General features: G+C 41.0%; 2 protein-coding genes across 2 annotated transcripts in view; one reads left to right on the forward strand and one right to left on the reverse strand.

The window, feature by feature from the left end:
- Nucleotides 1-2694, forward strand: part of si:ch73-267c23.10 (serine incorporator 1) — a 36619-nt gene extending 33925 nt beyond the window's left edge. Inside the window, exon 10 of the mRNA XM_049571291.1 lies at nt 1589-2694. Coding sequence (XP_049427248.1) covers nt 1589-1724 — 136 coding nt within the window. The 3' untranslated portion in view covers nt 1725-2694. The remainder of the gene's footprint in view (nt 1-1588) is intronic.
- Nucleotides 2695-3080: 386 nt separating this feature from the next.
- Nucleotides 3081-18818, reverse strand: LOC125885525 (uncharacterized). Its single transcript, XM_049571141.1, has 7 exons — nt 18641-18818; nt 18147-18485; nt 16223-16555; nt 15445-15564; nt 14899-15234; nt 10169-10486; nt 3081-7724 (listed from the first exon to the last, which is right to left on the reverse strand). The coding sequence occupies exons 1-7, from the start codon at nt 18702-18704 to the stop codon at nt 7378-7380; spliced, it is 1857 nt and encodes a 618-aa protein (XP_049427098.1). The 5' UTR covers nt 18705-18818; the 3' UTR covers nt 3081-7377.
- Between the last annotated feature and the right edge of the window lie 1312 nt (nt 18819-20130).

Raw genomic sequence — 20130 nt, forward strand, 5'->3', positions numbered from 1 at the left:
GATAGGGTGGAGTGGGGCTATCTGTTTTTTTAATTTTAGAGAAATTTGGTTTTGATTCAAAATATATCTCCTGGATTCAGCTGTTATATGCTTCCTCGTCTATCTGTACATACTAATGGCATCCGTTCACTGCCATTCCCTCTTTAACGCAGCAAACGCCAGGGTTGCCCTCTTTCCTCCCTGTTGTTTAATATAGCAAAAACTTTTCCCAGTCGTCCCCCTGAATCACAAATTGATCAATTTCTCATCCTTTGTTCAAAAACAGTTGATATCAATTATTTATGGAAAAATGGACTCCCTACACCCAGCTCCCACTACACGTCTTAAAGACTCCTGGGAACAAGACATGGGTGTTAACATTTCTGACAGCCAGTGGAGCAATATTCTTGGCCTGGTGCGCTCCTCATCACTATATGCTAGACAGTGCAAGGTGCTCCACAGAGTACATTTCACCAATGCCAAATTGGCTAGAATATACCCTGATTGAAGTGATACGTGTAATAGATGTAAGAAATCTCTAGCTGACCACTTAAACACGTTTTGGACATGTCCCAGGTTAACTGACTTTTGGTCTAAGGTGTTTGACACACTCTCGTATCTAATCCACTGATGGCCTTGTTCGGCCTCCCTCCAACTCAGAGCACGCCAGCTACACTACGACATGTCCTGGAGTACCCTATCAGCCTTTACCAATTATTCCTGATGCTGAGAATGTTCTCTATGTGGAGCCCGCTGGAGGTGGAGAGAGGGTTTTTTCTCTGTTCTTCCTCATGATCTTCTGTACCTTTTGCGTTTTCTTATGTGTCCTTCTTCCATTTCACCTATTATTAATGATTATTATCTCTGTACTCCTACAATGTCACATGCATGTATCAAGTAACTGTGTGGTATAATCCACCACAGCTACTGCAGGCTTACTTACTGGCCTTTCTACTTCATGCCTACTTTTGTCTCATTTATTTCTTTTTTTGGTCGAAGATCACTGACCTCAAAAAACATGTTTTTGGCCACTCAATAGTCATACACCAATTATGACAAAATTTCACACAATAGGATAAAATAATGAAGTGATAACATTTATATCAAAACATCAAAGGTCAACTTCACTGTGACATCATAATGTTCTGCAAAAACACTTTTCTGGCAATTACTCAACGTGATATCTCAGGAACAGAAGAGGAGACATTTGGTCAGAGACTAAATGGGTGACACTAATCTTGAAACTGTGCTGATTGTATAGATCTTCTGTGCTGACGGATTGAGGATGTGTATTAGGCATCCACATTTTAGAATATCTATATTTTTTGTAGCACCATTCGTAATAAAAGCATTGTCTACGGTCATAGCTACATATGAGTCTGGATAGACATGGACGTGAAGTGCAACTTGACTGGTTCTCACAGCAATACTAGTTTGTTTTTACTTTCCTGTGAGGTTGTGGTGGATGTTATTTTACACATGTCCTCTAGTCCTCTAATGAACTTTGTCTTCATTTCTGACACAATATTTTGTTGTCACTTAAAGATGTTTTTTCAACATTATGAGCAGATAAACAATGACTGAAAGACCAATTTTCTGTTTTTGACAGCCCTGATGCAGACTACACCATAACCAGCAAGTGGCCAGCAGTGTGGGTGAAGATCACCTCCAGCTGGGTGTGTTTAGCCCTGTACATCTGGACCCTGGTGGCTCCCTTGATCCTCACCAACCGAGACTTCAGCTAATCAGCAGCTCCATCTCTCTCCTCCACAAACCTCCTCTTTTTTCTTTTTTTTTTCTCTACAGAAATTCAGATTGTGTTGCCAACATCTTCCTTTCAAAATAATCTCACATTTTATAATTTTAGCTGGAGTTAGTCTAATTATTTATTAAAATTAAAATTGGATCTGGTTCAGAGGTGCCATAACAGCTGTTTCAAGCACTGGTATTACTATTTACTGTAGTGATTTCATACCAATGCATAGCAGCAGCTCATTCAGGATACATTCAAGAGACATCCAAGGACAATCCTACATTTTCTACCAAAGCACAAAAACACCATGAAGAAAAACATTCCATTTGTGTGTGTAAATTTATTATCAAACACAAGGTCCAAAATAAAACCAGCAGCATAGTTTCATATTGTGTACTCTTAACAATCTAAATGTATCTCTGCTGTAACAACAAGAAATAGTCAGATGTAGTCAAACACAGATTTTTTTTTTTCACTGCTTAAAAATATGAATGTACACAGTAGTTTGCTGCTATGCCTTCTAATGCCTTAAGTGTCCAACATGTTTCAGATCCATTAATATATTGAATATATTAAGAGTATTATGAAATACATGAGTGCAGTGAACTACTGCCGACTAACATGACTTTAAGTCAAGTTAAGTTTCTGCCAAATATTTAAGATATTCAATGTAAGGGAGTTTTAGAGATGTGATGGTTTCAGGCTGTAAAATAAATCCATACAGTGACAGCATACAATCAACATTATGACTTATTAATTGTTTTTCTTTCACCATTGTATTACTCCAAATAGGATGGAATATCTTTAATGTTTATTATGATTTTATTTGTAAAGAATGCCATCTTTTTGTAATTAAAAAAAGCTGTTTTATTAGAAATAAATGTCAGGGAATGGATATTAAATGGTTAAATATGTTATACATATATATATATATATATATATATATATATATACATATATATGAAGGAAAAAAAAACAGATTTATATGATACAAACACTGACCAAATGCCTTGTAAACTAAAGTGATTTGCTGTGGTTGGTATAAGTAGGCTTAATTTTCAATGTTTCTGTAGTGTCTTTTCACACTCATTTAAAGTCATGTATGTTCAGTTTGACTCCATTTTCACAGCAGAGACTCAGTGTGAAAAACTCAGATAAATAAGCAAATCCATCTTGCATCATGTTTATTAGAATATCACTGTATATTTTCAACACTTAAATATAATCATTGTTGCATGGTAAAAGGGTCATTATCAAAGTATCCTTTCAAATATTACTAATATAACTTCACATCAAAACAGAATGCAGTGGCTGATTTCTCATATTCAGATTGTACAAACAGCTGTGATACAAAGATCATAAACATACAGAGAAATAAGTAATGCATACATAAAACAGTCTGAAAAGATACTGTAGTTATATAATTAGGAGCAATTCAATAAACCACAAATAACTTAATTACTTTAATTACAACTTTAACCAAAAAAACCCTGCAATCTTCAGTAATAAGCCTTTGAACACGGCTAATATGAAATGTCTGTGTTCTGAAAATTCTCAAATAATACTTGGTTTTACACTTTTTTTGAGTCGCCTGTAAATGTTGAATTTAGCAAGGCAGTTTGGTTGAAAGGCTCCAAGTCTGTACACTGAAAGTCTGTTGTGACTGTAAAAGAATAAATTCAGGTTTACCATTGAGCTCTTGTCCTGATTCAATCAGATGTCTTCTTCCTACAGTTCCATCCTGGCTTTATGAAGGCTGGAGCGTGCAACAAACAAATTCAAGAAAAAAAACAAAAACTGTTGCAACATGGTCCCAACCTACCCTGACTGGATTAGCTTACTTTCTGTTGCTGCTGCTGCTGCTGCTGCACAGGTTAGACCCAACACTGCCCACCCCAACTCATCAATTACTGTTACTTTCTCAGTAGACCCACTTGTCAAAATATGACACTACAGGTATTCAATTCAATTCAATTTTATTTATAAAGCCCAATATCACAAATCACAATTTGCCTCACAGGGCTTTACAGCATACGACATCCCTCTGTCCTTAGGACCCTCACAGTGGATAAGGAAAAACTCCCCAAAAAAACCTTTAACGGGGAAAAAAAAATGGTAGAAACCTCAGGAAGAGCAACTGAGGAGGGATCCCTCTTCCAGGACGGACAGATGTGCAATAGATGTCATACAGAACAGATCAACGTAATAAATTTACAGTATTCTATATGAGCTGTTTTAGTTTTGGACATTCAGGGAGTACCTTTGAGTACTTTGGAAAGTGCTCTATAAATAAAATGCATTATTATCATTATTATGATGTGTCAATTAAGGGTATTTTCACATATAGTCCTTTTAAAACAAACTGAACTCAGTCTTCTTAAAGTGCACTAAAAAGTGGACCACCAGAAAAGGGACTCAGTTCTTTTTGTGTTCACATTGTTAGTTCATTTGAAAGAACTGACTCTGTTCTCTTTCTGATCAGCTTCAGCTTTGATGGGGCCTCAGTCCTCTTTCTGTTCACACTATAGCCTATATACAGTATACATTGATGTAGTTTTGTTTTTACTTTGATGTGGCACTGCAGTGCGGTTATGAAGCCCCTCACTCTCAGATGAACTTAAAACTAGAGGAAAACCTTTGTATCTCTGTGCTGTAGACTGTTGCGGTTTAATGTATCCTACATTCCACATCTAGAGATGTGCAGTATCTCTCATGGACCAAACTACTCCTCATCCTGCGTCCTTGCAAGCGTCACAGGCCAACGTGGTTTTGTTTGTTCTTTCCATGCTATTAAACTTCCCAGTTTAATAGCATGTAATCTAGAGGGCTAAATAAAATGGCAAAGAGCAAAGCGAACCCAGAGCACTTTGTGTTCACAGTGCACAGGTTAAGGGGACCACACCGATCAGCAAACCGAACTCAAACCACCCCCTGAGGTGGTCTGAGTTTGGTTCGCTTCAGAGGGGTCTGAGTTCTCTTGGAGTGCTCACATATGCCCAAAAAAATGCTGAGTCACCGCTCTAAGTCCGCTTAGAGGGCTGAAAAGGACCAAGTGTCAAAACATCCCTACATGTACACTTGTAACATGCACTGTGTCCATCAGTCGGTAAAGCACTTTTTTTCCTGTTCATTTCCTTAGGTTTACGCAACAAAAGCACGTGGTTAGGTTTAGAAGAAAACATGGTTTGTCTTAAAGGGCCAGTGTGTAAAATGGGTTGAAAACAGTGACATCAGTGGTCAAATTCTAGATTGCAGGGCTCACTCGCTCACCCTTCCCGTCGGGTAAATGACGGTGGCCGCGTAGGGACAAAAGGCCTTGCGCACGAGTTTTTCAGGAGTAGGTCTATCTAGCGAAGAGGTGAATATTTATTTAGAAATCTAACCCATGTTACGATATTGTAATGAATATCTCACGAGCAGGAGACCAGAGGAGCGTTCGGGAAAAAGGCCAGTTTATCTGAGCACTCCAAAAACTCCGGTAACACTCCAGGGGGTAAAAGACTCCGTCCCAAACTCTGACTCTTCTAGTGTAACGGAGACAGTTCATACACACATACTCGTTTACCATACCAGGTGGGGACCCCCTTCCCCTTTCTGCTCCGCCAATCTCCAGCCCGCACACTGACTGACAGCGTAGCCTGTAAACAGAGCTCAGCTGTTTATTTAGCCTAGCAATGTCTCCGGACTATAGTAGCTGCAATGGATGACTTTGAACGCGATTTTGAAGAGTTTCTTGTAGCGGACACAGACCCAGAGCCATACCTGTTTGAGCCGGAGCATACAGATGAGGAACTCTATGTGTTTGATGCTGAGTGGGCGAGAAGAGAGGCTGAATGCACAGAATGGGATTCGGTGCTACCATCGTTGGGGAGATATATCATCAGGAGGAAAAGCGCCGCAGAGAGTGCATCACAAGGAGTGAAGTTGTGTCTTCTTTTCCTCGCAGATGACGGTTCGGGTTCATTCTCTCCTGTTGCGTGGTAAGCGTGGTTCATTCGCAAACTTTATAACTAAAAAAACTTTTCACTACTCTCTATCGACGAACTACTAACACTCTCTGCTGTTTCCTCCTCCTTCTTCCTTCCTTCCACTGTCTTTGTTGGTTCATTTATACAACCAAACGCGTTCTCTGGCTGGCTGGATTGTCCGCTCGGTCTGCCATACATACATGGTGGCGCAAGATGGCGACTTCTCTAAAGCAAGGCCCTTGCTATATATATATATATATATATGTATATATAAAAGCATAATTATAAGGGTACGAAAACCAAACGAATTTTATTTTATAGCGATTATACACTTGTATAAACATATTAATGGGTAGAATATTCAGAGTCAGACTGGCAATAAACCATGCCAAATATTACACACTGGCCCTTTAAAATAAGTACAGTTGTTACTAACGTCATGTAATTTTACATGACACAAGTTATGTAACATATGTCAGTAGCATAGCATGCTACACATGCTAGCACACTAAGATGGTATGAAAATAGTTCCACTGATTTTTGGTTTTACACAGAAAACAAACAGCAGGCTTCTGGGTGAAAGTCAGGACTTTCTCAGTCTTTATACTATGGTCGCTGCTGGTGGCATTACAAACTGCCACTACCCAGTGTGTATCACACCATTGCAAAGGGTGCCTTTGTGCATCGCTGTCTGGCACCGAGATCACTGACAAAACAGTGGTATTTGACGAGCTGGGAATGAGAACAGGTTGAGTAATCTCCGTGTGGTGGGGAGTGGGGTGGGGGGACTGCGGAGAGATGTACACTAGTGATGTACGTCCCATGACAAATGTCAATGGATGTGACATTATGTCCATGCCTAAACTTAATGAAATAAACCTAAAAACAAAGTGTTTTACCTACATCGTAAGTGGATTTAGGAAAAGACTGTATGCAAGTTACGAGCAGAATGGAAATATATTTTAAAAAGACACTGTGCATGTAACAAGCATCAATTGGGACGCTGCCCATGAACCTCCAAAACTGACGCAGGTTGCTACCTAGCACGTCATTTTTTTGATGTTAAGGTCTACTCACAAAGCAGGGTTATATGACAAGTTTGGATGAGAATGGGTTGATCATACTATAGACTATAAAATAATGGACCCAGCTACTGTGATGTCACCCATTGATTTGTGGACTCCTGTTTTGATGCCTCGAGTTTGGCATTTGAGCCGTCACCATCCTAATTTTTTGGAGCCAGAAGTGACCATATTTGGACAAGAGGGAGGTGCTGTGGAGAAGCAAGGAGTGGATCTAGTGGCCTGTCCTTAATTATGTATAACCTGAAGCCTTTATTAAATAGCAAACAAGTAGGGTTTTTTTTAAATGCTCTGTACAGTTGTCATGAATGTTAAGAGTAGCTGTGGAAGCCAGAGCAGTTTTTCTGGGCTGTAAACATGTTTATTTCTGTTATGTTCTGTGTTCTGTTATTTCTGTTCACTTCCATGTTGGCTTGATTTTTTAGCCCCGGTGGTTGCTGCTTGGATCATACCAGTGAAAGGCAGTAACCACATACTGTTTTTAGAGGGCCCACCATCAGTCCCAATACCTGTTTTCTCTCTTCTGATCTGCATCCCAACTTTCACAAATCAAACTACTGTAGCTTGAAATGTAGGAGTTTACACAGTGAAGACATCAGCAGCCGTCTGTCACATGTAGGTTGTGTGTTGCAGCAGGAAGTGTGAAGAGTCTCTCCTCAGGCTCCCTCTGGGCGCTGTGAACCACTTGGCACCTGAACTTGGAGCCCTGGTCCTTCTTGCTGGGGGTGAGTTTGAGGAAACTGAACATGGAGTAGAGGCCGTTGATGTTCAGGCTTGGGGGAGTGTTAAAGACACCGGACAGAATCGTCTCTCCATCTTTAGTCCAAGTCACTGACAGGTCCTCAGGACAGAAGTCTTTGATACACAGGTGCAGTGTACACTCTTCATTCATCAGAGGACACAGTGGTTCACAGTCGATGAACATCACATTAGGAGGAGTTCCTGTTCAAACAGACACAGGATAAAACATGTTGTTACTGTTTCTGGAGCATTTTGACATGAATTAACTGTCACATTAATTCTGACATTAGTGAGGAAAGATCCAAACAAGTGGTTGGATAAGGCTTATGAGAAATGTGCTTTTATTTTGATGTGATTAGAAGGGAGGGAAGCTGCATATCAGCTCTCAAATTTTAGGGGGAATGAATTTGCTCGCTCTGTTCATACAACACTTTGCAGAGGTTTATCATTTCAAACAATCCTGCAGTGTTCTTAGAAATCATCTAATATGTACTGTTTTGGCTTTAACTTCACAAGAGTGTTTTGCAGAAGCAAGCATGAGTAGGATTTTTGACAAAACATTTATAATACATATAACAGGGGTGCAAACTCATAGAGGGAGGACTTTTTTAAATATAAGGGAAAAATCCACCCTAGAATTGATGTAATCATACTGCTACAAAAGTAATGTATGGGCAACCTGGGCACAAGAGAGTGTAGAGCCAGATCCAAAATTGTATTAAAGTGCAATATAGGCCTACCACATTGTAGCCTGTAAAAATGTGTGTGTGTTTTTGCTCAGTTTTTGCGACTGTTGTTTGGTCAGTTAAAGACAGGGCTTAGATATGAAGTTTATAAACTGATTTTACAACCACTACAACTAAAAGAAAAACTGTCACAGGGTCATTTTAATTCAGCCTCTGTTGTTTTCAGTGAGATTGACATTATGCAACATAATTAGGCAAATTTTACCAAGCGTTCTGTTAAACTACATCGCAAGTAACATAGGTCCATTTAGCTAATTCTCAGCATTTTTCCAATTGTATAAGGGATCCACCAACTGTGAAACTCTGATACAGATGGTTTTTTTAGTTGTTGTTGGGTTTTTTTTGTTTTTTTTTGTTTTGCTTTGTTTTTTGCTGTTGTTTATTTGGGGGTCATTCATTCTCCCTTTTGTGCAGGGAAACAAAGAAATCAGTATAAAAAAATAACTAAACAGTTTGAAGTCATTCAGTCCTTCATTACACTACCTTTGAATGAGCACAAATTCAAATTCAAATTCATACTTAAATAGGTTATCTAAACACAGGAAACATTCAGTGCGTCCGTGAGGGGGAGAAATACAGAAAGGATAAGTTAGTAAGGAGGCAAAGGTGTGGCTGCCTAGAAGGTGCTTGTGATTGGGAAATGCAAGTAGATTTATGGGGAAAGCTTGTTGTTCCCCAGGAAATAGTTTGTACCAAGCAGAGGCCTGACATAGTGTTGTGGTCAGTGACACAGATAGTTTATTTCATTGAGCTGACAGTTCCTTGGGGAAGACTCAGTGGAAGAAGCCTATGAAAGAAAAAAGCTTAGATATGCAGACTTAGGAGCAGAAGCTGAGCAGCAAGGGTGGAAAACTAGGATTTGTCCAGTGGAAGTGGGGTGTAGGGGATTCATAGCAAGATCAGCTGTCTTGCTCCTGGGGGAACTCGGAGTGCAGGGACAGAGTTTGAGGAAGACAGTGAAGGAAATGTCAGATGAAGGAGCCAGAGCAAGTCAGTGGATCTATACGAGAAAAAATAATGTCAGTTGGGGGCCAGCAGGGGGAACTACTAAGCAGGGTACATAACTCCTTGAGATCAGGTGGAGAGATCCACCAATCAATCAATCAATCAATCAATCAATCAATCAATTTTATTTATAAAGCCCAATATTACAAATCACAATTTGCCTCACAGGGCTTCACAGCACACGACATCCCTCTGTCCTTAGGACCCTCACAGCAGATAAGGAAAACCCTCCACCAGCAGCACAACCACACACGTCACACTATCCAGGCACCGCTGCAGTCCTCTCAGGAGAAAATCCAGGAAGAGGAAGGTTATTTAAGTGTGGGAGTGGCCTATTTGAATCCATTTTGTTTGAGACCATGCTGCAAGGTGAGTGTGTTTGCTGATCCTGGGAGTTTATCTTCTCGATTTCCTTTAACTTTAGCTTATATTGGAGTTATGCTATGTAACATATGAAACAGAGTATGGTGAATGTACTAGAAAAGGTAGTATCAGCATTGCTTCTACCTGGAGCTCACATAAACGGAGCCTGGTTTGTTGAAGGTGGCAGTGCTGTTTAGGCTGAGAAAGCCATGTGTAAGTAAGGTAAAGGAGGTTGTTGGGTTGGTGTGGGGAGCAGTGAGACATGGCATTAGAGGAGTGTCTCTGGGACGCCAGACATCACTGTCTAGCCTCCTGGAGGTGTCGTGGGACCAACTAGACGAAACACTGGTGAAAGGAGGTTCCCACCTGATGACCCCAAAGACATGTTAGTTATCACTGCTCATTGGTCTGTATAGTTAAGCCTCGCCATAATAGCTTATCATAGGGCTTAGGAGGTTTTTCACTGAGTGCTGATCCTTTCTCTAGAGAACAAACTTCTTGTGTTTATTTGAAAAAAAAAAGTGCTACTACCTTGAGTGTTGATGTGATACAGGACATCTTTGTAACCTGGAGCAGGGAAGCTGGAGTGGTAAACTCGGCAGGTGTAGACAGCCCTCTCGTCCTCTCTGGCCATGACCAGCTGAATCTTACTCCACATGCTGTAGAGGCGGTTGTGGTCAGAGAAAGGTCCAAAGTGAGTGACGGTGCCAACTTGCTCCCCGTCATTCCTGGACCACTCCAGGTCGATGTCCTGAGGGTAGAAGTTCTCCACCCGACAGCAGAGAACCAGCAGCCTCTCCACCTTGGGGATCTGAGGAATGCTGGAGATCTGGATGAAAGACGGCTCCACTGGAGGTGTGTGAGTGTGTGTGGTGAGAAAAGAGGGCGGTCATGTTAAATCATAAAAGAGTCATTCAGAGGAAATAATAAAACAATACAGTACACATTCCTACGCATGCCCCATCTGCTGAAATTAGAATTACGCCAGTTAAGGTCTTCCCAAATAGAACTGGTAAAGATAATGGAACTGGTGTGTTTCCAAAATTTCACATATAATCTTACTGGCTGTTATGTATTTACATTTGCACGTTTTACTTTTATAGTCCATGTCCACCAGGGCGATATGGCCCTACAGTAATATCATGATATTTCAGGGTATTTTTGAAATATGACAAATTAGTAAAAATAATAATAATAATAATAATTGAAGAACACCGCATTGCAACAAAATAAGTGATATAATTTTACATGTCAGCTTCTAATCATCAAGCTGTAACCTGTGACAGGCTGTTATGAGATAGGGCCATTAGCATTTTGGCATTTTCTGTAGTTTTCCTACATGCTTGGCACACGGGAGAAGTTCCAGTTCTGCAATCTCATCACTAGATACCACTAAATTCTACCCACTACATCTTTGAAGAAGATAATAGGAACCATGTGGATTATTTCCTACTGATCAATTTCTAATTTGCCTTTTGATGAAAAACCTAAGACTAAAGACCTCAGTGCCCACCAGCCATGGGATATTATTATAAACCAAACTGCTGGTGAAAAATAAGAAAAATAAAAGAAAGAAAGAAAATTCAGATTGAACGTGGATTGTCTGTCAAGGAAAAAATGGCTAACTGCTAGCTTGTCAGAGAAGACTCATCTTTGCTTCACATGTGTGTTATTTAAAGGGGATGGTACCTGTTCAAAAACAGGCTTTCAGGATCTCAAGCATCTTTCTGAGATGATTGCCATCCAAGAACACAGCAGGACAATGCAACAAAACTGGCCATGCTCTCAGAGCAAACATAGCCACCCAACCTGACAGCACATACAGACGGGGAGAGCAGAGTAACAGCAAGGTGAGAAGACCAGGTATGTGCCTGGTTTGATTATCAGCTGTGTTTAACTGTGTGGGAAATGTATGCAGGTTTTTATCTGTGCAATTCAGACTTTAGACTTATTGTCACCAAAGGGAGATTATTTTTCCCAACACTGTACATTATAAGATAACAGCAAATATGCCGCACGTAGTAACAACTTGGATGACATTGTATAAACTGTACAGTGACACACAATAACATTATGGACAACATTGCAGTAGCAGCACAGATAGGAGTGAACACTCAGGCGTGTTCAAAGAGGGCTATTATTTAAGGCAGCTATGGCTGCAGGAATCAGGCTCTTCCAAAGTGGGTCCTTCTGCACCTCAGTGCTCTGTACCTGCGCCCACAGGGCAGTGGGTTGAGACTGTGATTGAGTGGGTGTGTAATGCCCTATATACTGAGGTAGTAATGTGTACAGTGGTCCTGATGTTAAACTCTGTGAGGTCGGGTGTAGGGAGACCAAGTATCCTGGCAACAGTGTTGGTTATGCATGTGAGTTTGGCCCTGTTAATAACCAATAACATGTTAAACTAGAATTACCTCCCCACGGTTGTATACCTCCACACACCAGTCAAGTGTGTCTTACAGTTTACATCCATGTCTGTGAAAGCATGGATGCTTCACACACATCTCCCCCCCGACAGCACAGAAGATCTATAAAATCAGCACAGATTCAAGATGATTGTCACCAATTCAGTATCTGACCAAATGTCTCCTCTTCTGTCCCTGAGATATGACACTGAGTAATGGGCAGAGAAGCATTTTATGTAGAACATTATGATGTCACAGTGAGGTTGACCTTTGACCTTTTGGATATAAAATGCTATCACTTCATCATTTCATCCTGTAAGACATTTGTGTGAAGTTTGTCATAATTTATAAGAATTTTTGAGTTATGGCCTCTAACATGTTTTGCAAGGCCAACTCTGACCTTGGCCTTTGACCTTTGATCACCAAAATCGAATCAGTTTATCAATAAGATCAAGTGGACCTTTGTGCCAAATTTGAAGAAATTCCATTGAGGTATTCTTGAGATACCAGGTTCACAATGGGATGTACGGACGTACAGAGAGACAGACGGACAACCGAAAAACATAGTGCCTCTGAGCTCTCACTGGGCATGGAGGCATAAAAAGCAGGTGAAATAGTACCGTAGGATGGGCTGCAGAATGCTGTGGTACAACAGTAGTAAGAAATGGAAGGCAACATAGAGCCCTTTAAGCGTGCGGATGACTGATAGCCTTTGGTGGCCTCTTGAGTGGTATTCAGTGGCACTGGTCGCTTGCAGTGATGAACCTGACTCTGCAGCTCCCCACGGCTTTACAGAGCTTTATAATGACTTTGAAGCTAATCGTTTAGCTGTCTGCAACACAACTATACTGTTTAGGTTTACTCTCACTGCTCTTATAGCATCATTCTCTGCAGCTGTTTTCAGTAAAGAGCTTTAAAAACATACACTACCTGCCCAGCATCAGAGAGCAAACAGACATAGTTAGTGACTAGCTGGGGGGACATAATGGAGCATTTAGTAGCTAAGGAACCAATTATTTCCCTCAGGAGTTGGTACAGACCTAGTTCTAGACCTAGCTTCCGAATCAAGGGTTGGTCCAAGTGACAAATTTCTACAAAAAATCTTGGAAATATGATATTTTCTAAGAATTTCCCCCTAAGTTACCACTAGCTTTTTGTAAGGATATGATTATTCACAAAGCATCTTCAGCCTTAAGAGTGCTCATAAAGTGAAAAACTGAGGAGGAGGAGGACTTATAAGAGGCTAAAGAGTTTCCTAAGCAGAGGTAATATTCTCCAAGCCATGCATAACAATGACGTTAAAGTTCTGTCATTATTTATTTGATGTCATCATATTTGGAAGGAAGACAGGCATCTGAAAATTGAAAGCAAGGAAAGAAAAAATGCTATTTTAGATCAACAGACTATAGCTTTTTTTTACCCCTGATTTTGCATAACAGCAAAATCTCTCTCTTTTTCTCTCTCTTTATGAGACACCTGTCCCTCCGCTAGGAGACTACTGCAATGGGAGTGTGAGCTCCACACCAGGGACAGTGGTTGAGACTCCATCCAAGCACATACAGTAACAGGCCTAACTGTTAGCATCATGTAGCTAACTTTACCAAATGATTATTAACAGATTCAAGACAGAATCAAGCTGTTTTTGGTGTTGGGTTGTTGGGACTGTTTAAAAGCTCGGTCCCACTTTTGCTGTGTTGCTCGTGCTAACCAGGCAAACATGAACTGAGGAGAGAGGCTCCATCGACAGTCCTTCAGGGCTGCATCTAATCTGTCCACTGAGTAGTTGGTACGGTCTGGGAAAACTGTAAAACTGTTGACAGGACACCTCGAACTGCAAACACAATCAATTATGAATCTTTATATTCTCTTTATCTATTATGAAAAGATAAGCGATTTAAAAACATCACAATGTAAAGTCTATGAGCCGAGCAGGAAACTTTTTTGGCAAATGTGCCAGGCAAGAGACTCCACTGGAATGAAAAGTCGCCATCTTGGGGTCTGGTATTAAATTATTAAAATCGATGGTGTTCACCCTGATCCTTCCCCTCCTTTTGAGCTCTTAGGATTGGTATCAAAGTGAAGCAGCACGTTGATGCAGTGGTTAGCACTGCTGCCTCACAGCAAGGGTGTTGTTCATTGATGTACACTGTCCCTTCCTAAACAAATAAACTATTAAATAAATAAATAAGGGGGAACCCAGGGTGGGGGAGAGCCCTTCTGTGTTGAGTTTGCATGTTCTCCCCTGTCAGCGTGGGTTTTCTGCAGGTACTCCAGCTCCCTCCCACAGTCCAAAGACATGCAGGTTAATTGGTGACTCTAAATTGATGGTAGGTGTGAATGTGAGTATGAATGGTTGTCTGTCTCTATGTGTCAGCCCTGTGATAGTCTGGCGACCGGTCCAGGGTGTCAGCCCAGTGTCAGCTGGGATAGGCTCCAGCCCCCCGCGACCCCTAAGAGGATAAGTCGTTATGGAAAATGATGAATGAATGAATGAATGAATGAGATACTTTTATTCTGCACCTTTCTAAAAGCTCTGTGGATGTTTTTTTAGTATTATTATCTGTCTACATAAAAATGTTATCCATGAAACCTTTAACGACCTCTGACAAATAGTTTCCAAGATACCTCACCATGGACCCAAGTGTTAATCAGAGGCATGGTTTGACCTGCTGGTGGCACTAAGCAAAAGGTCAGAGGTCACCACAGCATTGGCAGTCTGGCCAGCAGCTGTCTAACAGACCAAATTATTAAACAGTCGGACAGACTTTTCAACACCAAGCGATCTTTTCTAATCGTTTCAGAAAACATAGCACACTAACAGAAATCCAGTATGCTCCTGAGGGTACTCTTACTCACCTTTTACTGGGACTGTGGTGTTTCTTTTGATGCACTTGCCCCTGCACAGCACCACACACTGGTATTCAGTCAGGTCTTCAGTGACGCTCAGACACACAGTCAGGACAGATGTGTGGTGTCTGCCATCTGACTGGAGACAAGCCTGTTCACTCAGATCCTCACTGAGCAACAGAGAATCACATTCTGACTGGACCACTGAGTCTGCGAAGCTTCTTAATTTGAACCATTTCACCTTGAGCTCCTGCAGTCTTGCTCCTTGGATGGTGCATTTGAGGTCTGTCTGCACCTGGGCATATATGATGCTGGGTTTGCTGATTTCAGAAACACTTGGTGGAGCTGTGGAGAGAGGTCGAAATACATGTTACTGCACAGTCAAGACAGTGACAATCAAGTATTTTCTCTGCATTCTGATTATGAATTAAATTTGAATTATATATTACATTAAAGGCCCTCACAGTCAACAGATCTTAACCCAACATTGTTCAGTTGGCTTACACCTGACGAAAATAATATAATAAAATGCACATTGTTCACATTGAGACGTACCTTTGCCAAAATATCTGTAGAGAAGCAGAGCGCCTCCAATAACAGTGATAACCAGCAGCAGACTGATGACACTGGTGACAGCTATCAGTGTGACAGCACTGTAAAGGGGCTGTGATGGAGCTTCAGGAAAAAGTGATTTGAGAGATCTGTATTACATATTGTAAATATGTATTTCATTATGGACAATGACCTTGATTCCTATTTTACAGCAAAAGTTCAGCCCCAAATCAAAAATACATATTTTGCCTCGTACCTGGAATGCTATTTATCAGTCTAGATAGTTTTGGTGTGAGTTGCCGAGTGTTGGAGTCATTGGCTATGGGGTTGTCTGCCCTCTCTCCAATATAATGGAACCACATGGCACTCAGCTTGTGGTGCTCATAGCACCAAAAAATACATTTAAAAACTCAACAGCAACGTCTCTTTCCAGAAATCATGAATTTATTACTCAAGATAATCCACAGACCTTGTTGTCAGCAGTTTCATGTAGGAACTATTTTCTTTCTACCAAACTACTACATTCACCAACCATATCACTGTACAGAAGGAAGCATGCATCTATTGCTAGTTCACCTTGCACCACTGAGGTAGGTAACTCAGCTCAGGTGAGGAGGACGCTGTTAATGTTGACATCTTGTGCTTTCACAAGCACAAGCCTCTCATCCATGAATAGATGCACGTTTCCCTCTGTGCGGTGATACGGTTGACTGGTGTAATTCTGATTTTGGGGGTGAACTGTCCCTTTGAAGAATGACAGAAAGACAAAATGAGGCCCCACCCTGAACAGTCAGTGTGACAGACTTGTTGTGCGGCCGGCCGTAGGTCTGGTGCTCCACCTGACAGATGATGCGCATCTCTCCATCCTTCACTGCTGAGGAGTGCAGTGTGATGCCACTGCGGATACTGTAGGTGCCATCTGGATTGTGAATTGCCATTTCAGTGCAGACTCGGGAGAGGTGGCTTGCACCTGCGTGGACAGTGTGGGAGCCATTTTTAATGAGCCACGACACAGCCAGTTTCTCTGGATAAAAACCTTTGATGTCACACTGTATAGTCTTCTCCTCCCCCTCTGTCACTGCTGCCTTCTCTGGTAGTGACACTAAAGGCCGAGCTGGGGAAGAGGACAAACACAGCACATTTACACATGGACATGGGAACATATTTTCGCCAAGGGGTGCTGAGCAGTGCGTGCAGATGGCAAGATGGCTGCCAGCTGCAGACCACAGTTTGAGACGAACAAACAACAAAACTCGTTTTTTAGCAAGATATCAGCAGCATTTCCAGTTGTGATTGTGCCACCAAAAGCAGGTAAGTTTAGCCAAGATATGATCTGTTCCTAACCATTGCCAAGTGGTTTTTGTGCCTAAACATAACTGCTCATTAACCACAAGTTTGTTGAATCATAAGCACAAGTTTCAACATATCCACTACATATGAAAGTAAAATGTTATTCTTGGTTTGCAGAAACATATAATTCAATAACATACAATTCAATCATTTATTCTGGCGGTTGGGTTGGAGATACCGCTCAGGAAAACCACTCAGACATACTTGCATCAGTAGTTCTGTTAGTTCAAAGAATGTGCACTCCCTCAGCTCTGACGCATGTTCTCTCTGAAGCACATGTGCCAAAAATTCTAATTCTTCCTTTGGAATGGTGATGGACATCCAGTTGTCTGTTTGGTGAAGCCACTCATGTTACGTCCGCTTGTCTGATGCTCCATCATAACCAACTATGCGAGAGGTTCTATTTACAGACTGTGTTCCTCCATCCCTTATCAATAGGGGTGCTGCAGCACCCTCAGCACCCACTTTCCTGCGCCCTTGTATGTATATGCTTTTTTTGGTAAAGTGTTACTCCCTAAATGATACAACACACATTCATGCACCTCACAACACAAATCTCACAGTGTAGAAAACCTCTGCTGTACTGCTCTTTATAAAACTTTGTAGCATGTTGCTTTTTTCGGATACGGCCCAATGAATGACATGAACTTCGGTGGACGTTATGTAATGGAGCATTTATCAGCTAAAGAGACAGAAATCTCAAGAGTTGGTGGAGACCAAAACAGAGCTAAAAGAAGGGGGAATACCAAACTGTTCTGAATACTGAATACTGCTAATATGTGTCTATAATAACTTTATGCCGTGTTAAAAGTACATCAATATTATGTTTGAAGCCTGATCTGCTGCCTGTGGTTGCCAAAAAAAAATTCTGTACAGCAAATATGAAGCTACAACTTTGAACATCGAAAGCTTCAGGGGTTTGGTAAGTGGGTTTTGTTATATTTGGACACAGCTAGGCTCGCTGTTTAACCCTCTTTCCTGTCTATGTGCTAAGCCAAGCTAACCACCTGGTATTTGTAGCTTCATGTTATACGTACAGATATGAGACTGGTATCATTCTCCTCATTTAATAAATAGTGTCGGACAAAACTCCAGAACCACAACTGGAACTCTGCAACATGTCACAGGTGTGAACAATAAAATATTAGTTATAATTCAACAGTAACACTTATTCTGTTGGCATGCTCCAGCCTCCATATCAGAAATCTGATATCTCATTTACTGAAGGACAATTAGTATTTTTTTCTAAGCTGGTTAGGTAAAACTCTACTAAACCTCTTTCTAAATCAGCAGCACATAATGAGTTAAAGTAGGCTATGTGACACAGATTAGAGTAGAAACAGACAGAAGAATACCTAGCACTTCCAGTGAGGTGGTCTCTGTGTGGACCACAGGTGTGATGATTCTGCAGGTGTACAGCCCTTCATCCCCCACAGTCACATTACCAAGCTGCAGAGATGCATCACTTTCTAGCAACTGCATTTTATCCACCACGGAGCCATTTCTGTTCACATGTGCTCTGCCATCCTCAAAAGTGTACACAATGCTCTTCTCTGCACGTTTATCCACCATGTTCCACTCAATGGTGAGAGTGCTCCACTCCACCAGCTTGGAAAATTTATCAAACAGGCAGCTAAGAGTCACGTCTGCACCGATTAAGACGCTGACCTTCTTTGTCTTGTCAGATGAGGAACCTGGAAACACAGAGGGGATTACAGGCTAAATGAGAGAGAATACAATTTTACAAAAACACAAGGCATAAACTGAAACTGCGCAGAGGACAAACACATATCTTTCCTTTACAGCTTGATACCGAAAATAATGATAAAATAAAATGCTTGACACTTACCTCTACAGTGCAGAACAATAACCATGATTTTAATCACAATTTTCATATTCTGTAGGTGCTTCATTTGGACTCAGATCTCACGTTGTCAGTGCATGGTGAAGTGATTACGAAAGTAAACTTTGACACAACAGTTTCAACCGAGTGTGTTTGCACAGTTCAAACAGATTCCCTGGACTGAGGATCACGTGGTGGTTAAGTCACAGGACATGTAGAGTAGGGCTTGGCTGGTAAACATTCACCTGGCAGCCAAGTACCTATTAATCATATTGTGTTGTTCTAAAGCACCTCCTCATGGACTCTGACCTGTTGCTGACACCTCCTCCATGCACTCTGCAGAATACCTTTGTTGTAAGACAATAATCTGCAGTCAGTGGGATTCTTTAGCTGTCAGCAGCAGCATGTGCACATATGAACACTCATCATGATGTGACACAAAGATGTGGTCACATTTTTGTTAATGCCTTTTCTTCCTCAAGGGATGACAATCATATGTATTCCAGCTCTTCCTGATGATTTATCAAATGTTTTGAGAGACTTTTATACAGTCTTTGTGGACTTGTTAGTGTGGTGCAATACCCAGCAATGTCAGTAAGTGGCAGCAAGATGTTGAGCACCCAACTAGAACTCTGCTTTGGGCTTTGTTGGCTCCAGGCCCACGGTTAGTGCTCCAAACATTAAAGCTATTTGGACCTGGGCTGTGTCCAAATTTCAGACTAACATACTATTTAGTATGCTAAAAACCAAAGTCCTCAACCATGTCCAAAACCTTAGTACAAAACCAACAGAATTGCATATTTTTTCAGGTAAAATATTACAGGATGCAAAACACTACTACTACTGGTAGAGGACAATATTTATAATGGACAGGAGCCAAGGCAACTCTGTTACATCAATAACGCTTCAATTTCAGTGTAAGTATGTAAAGGCCCATACACACCAAACCAACATGGGAGAATCAGAAGCAACAACAGCCCCATGCTGTGTTGCAGGTCCCTGCAACAGATTCAGAATGCCACCTCAGAAATATACCTGTGTTCAAAGACGAATGATAAAAAAAAAGATCTGTCATTGTTTTTTTTGTTGTTTTTTTTTTTATAAATTAGTAGTTGGCAGTCAATAACAAAATATGCTTATTCTACATAAACTAGAAAATCTGTTAATTATTGAAACCATTAAATTTCATTATTAATGTCTTACTTTCTTTGAAATTTTTGTGAGACATGCAATGATGATTGTTTAGTAATATGTAATATGTAATATGCTGATGTTGTCCAGTTTCAAGTCTCTGTTTCATCATGTGACGAGATGATAGGTACGCAGTAGTGTGCACAAGGGCCATCATAATAGCATGAACTGGGGCCCATCGAGACTACCTTACGCCAGGGCAGGTTCAAGAGTGGGGATCACATAGTAGCTCTGCTGGAGCCTGTGTAGAGATGCATTACACCTGCTCTTGTCTTGTTTTTAAGCATAAGTTATTATTGGCATGT

This window comes from Epinephelus fuscoguttatus, linkage group LG1 (assembly GCF_011397635.1).
Source record: "Epinephelus fuscoguttatus linkage group LG1, E.fuscoguttatus.final_Chr_v1".
NCBI classification, from domain to species: Eukaryota; Metazoa; Chordata; class Actinopteri; order Perciformes; family Serranidae; genus Epinephelus; species Epinephelus fuscoguttatus.

Bases quoted from the DNA above. Each gene is read 5' to 3' on its own strand.
- LOC125885525 (XM_049571141.1), bottom strand. From the start codon at position 18,704: ATGAAGCACCTACAGAATATGAAAATTGTGATTAAAATCATGGTTATT. The intron at 15,565-16,222 runs GTGGGGCCTCAT...TTTTTCCTGAAG, and splicing joins TGTCACACTGACTGTTCAGG to CTCCATCACAGCCCCTTTAC. The intron at 7,725-10,168 runs GTAGTAGCACTT...CTGTTTGAACAG, and splicing joins GTATCACATCAACACTCAAG to GAACTCCTCCTAATGTGATG.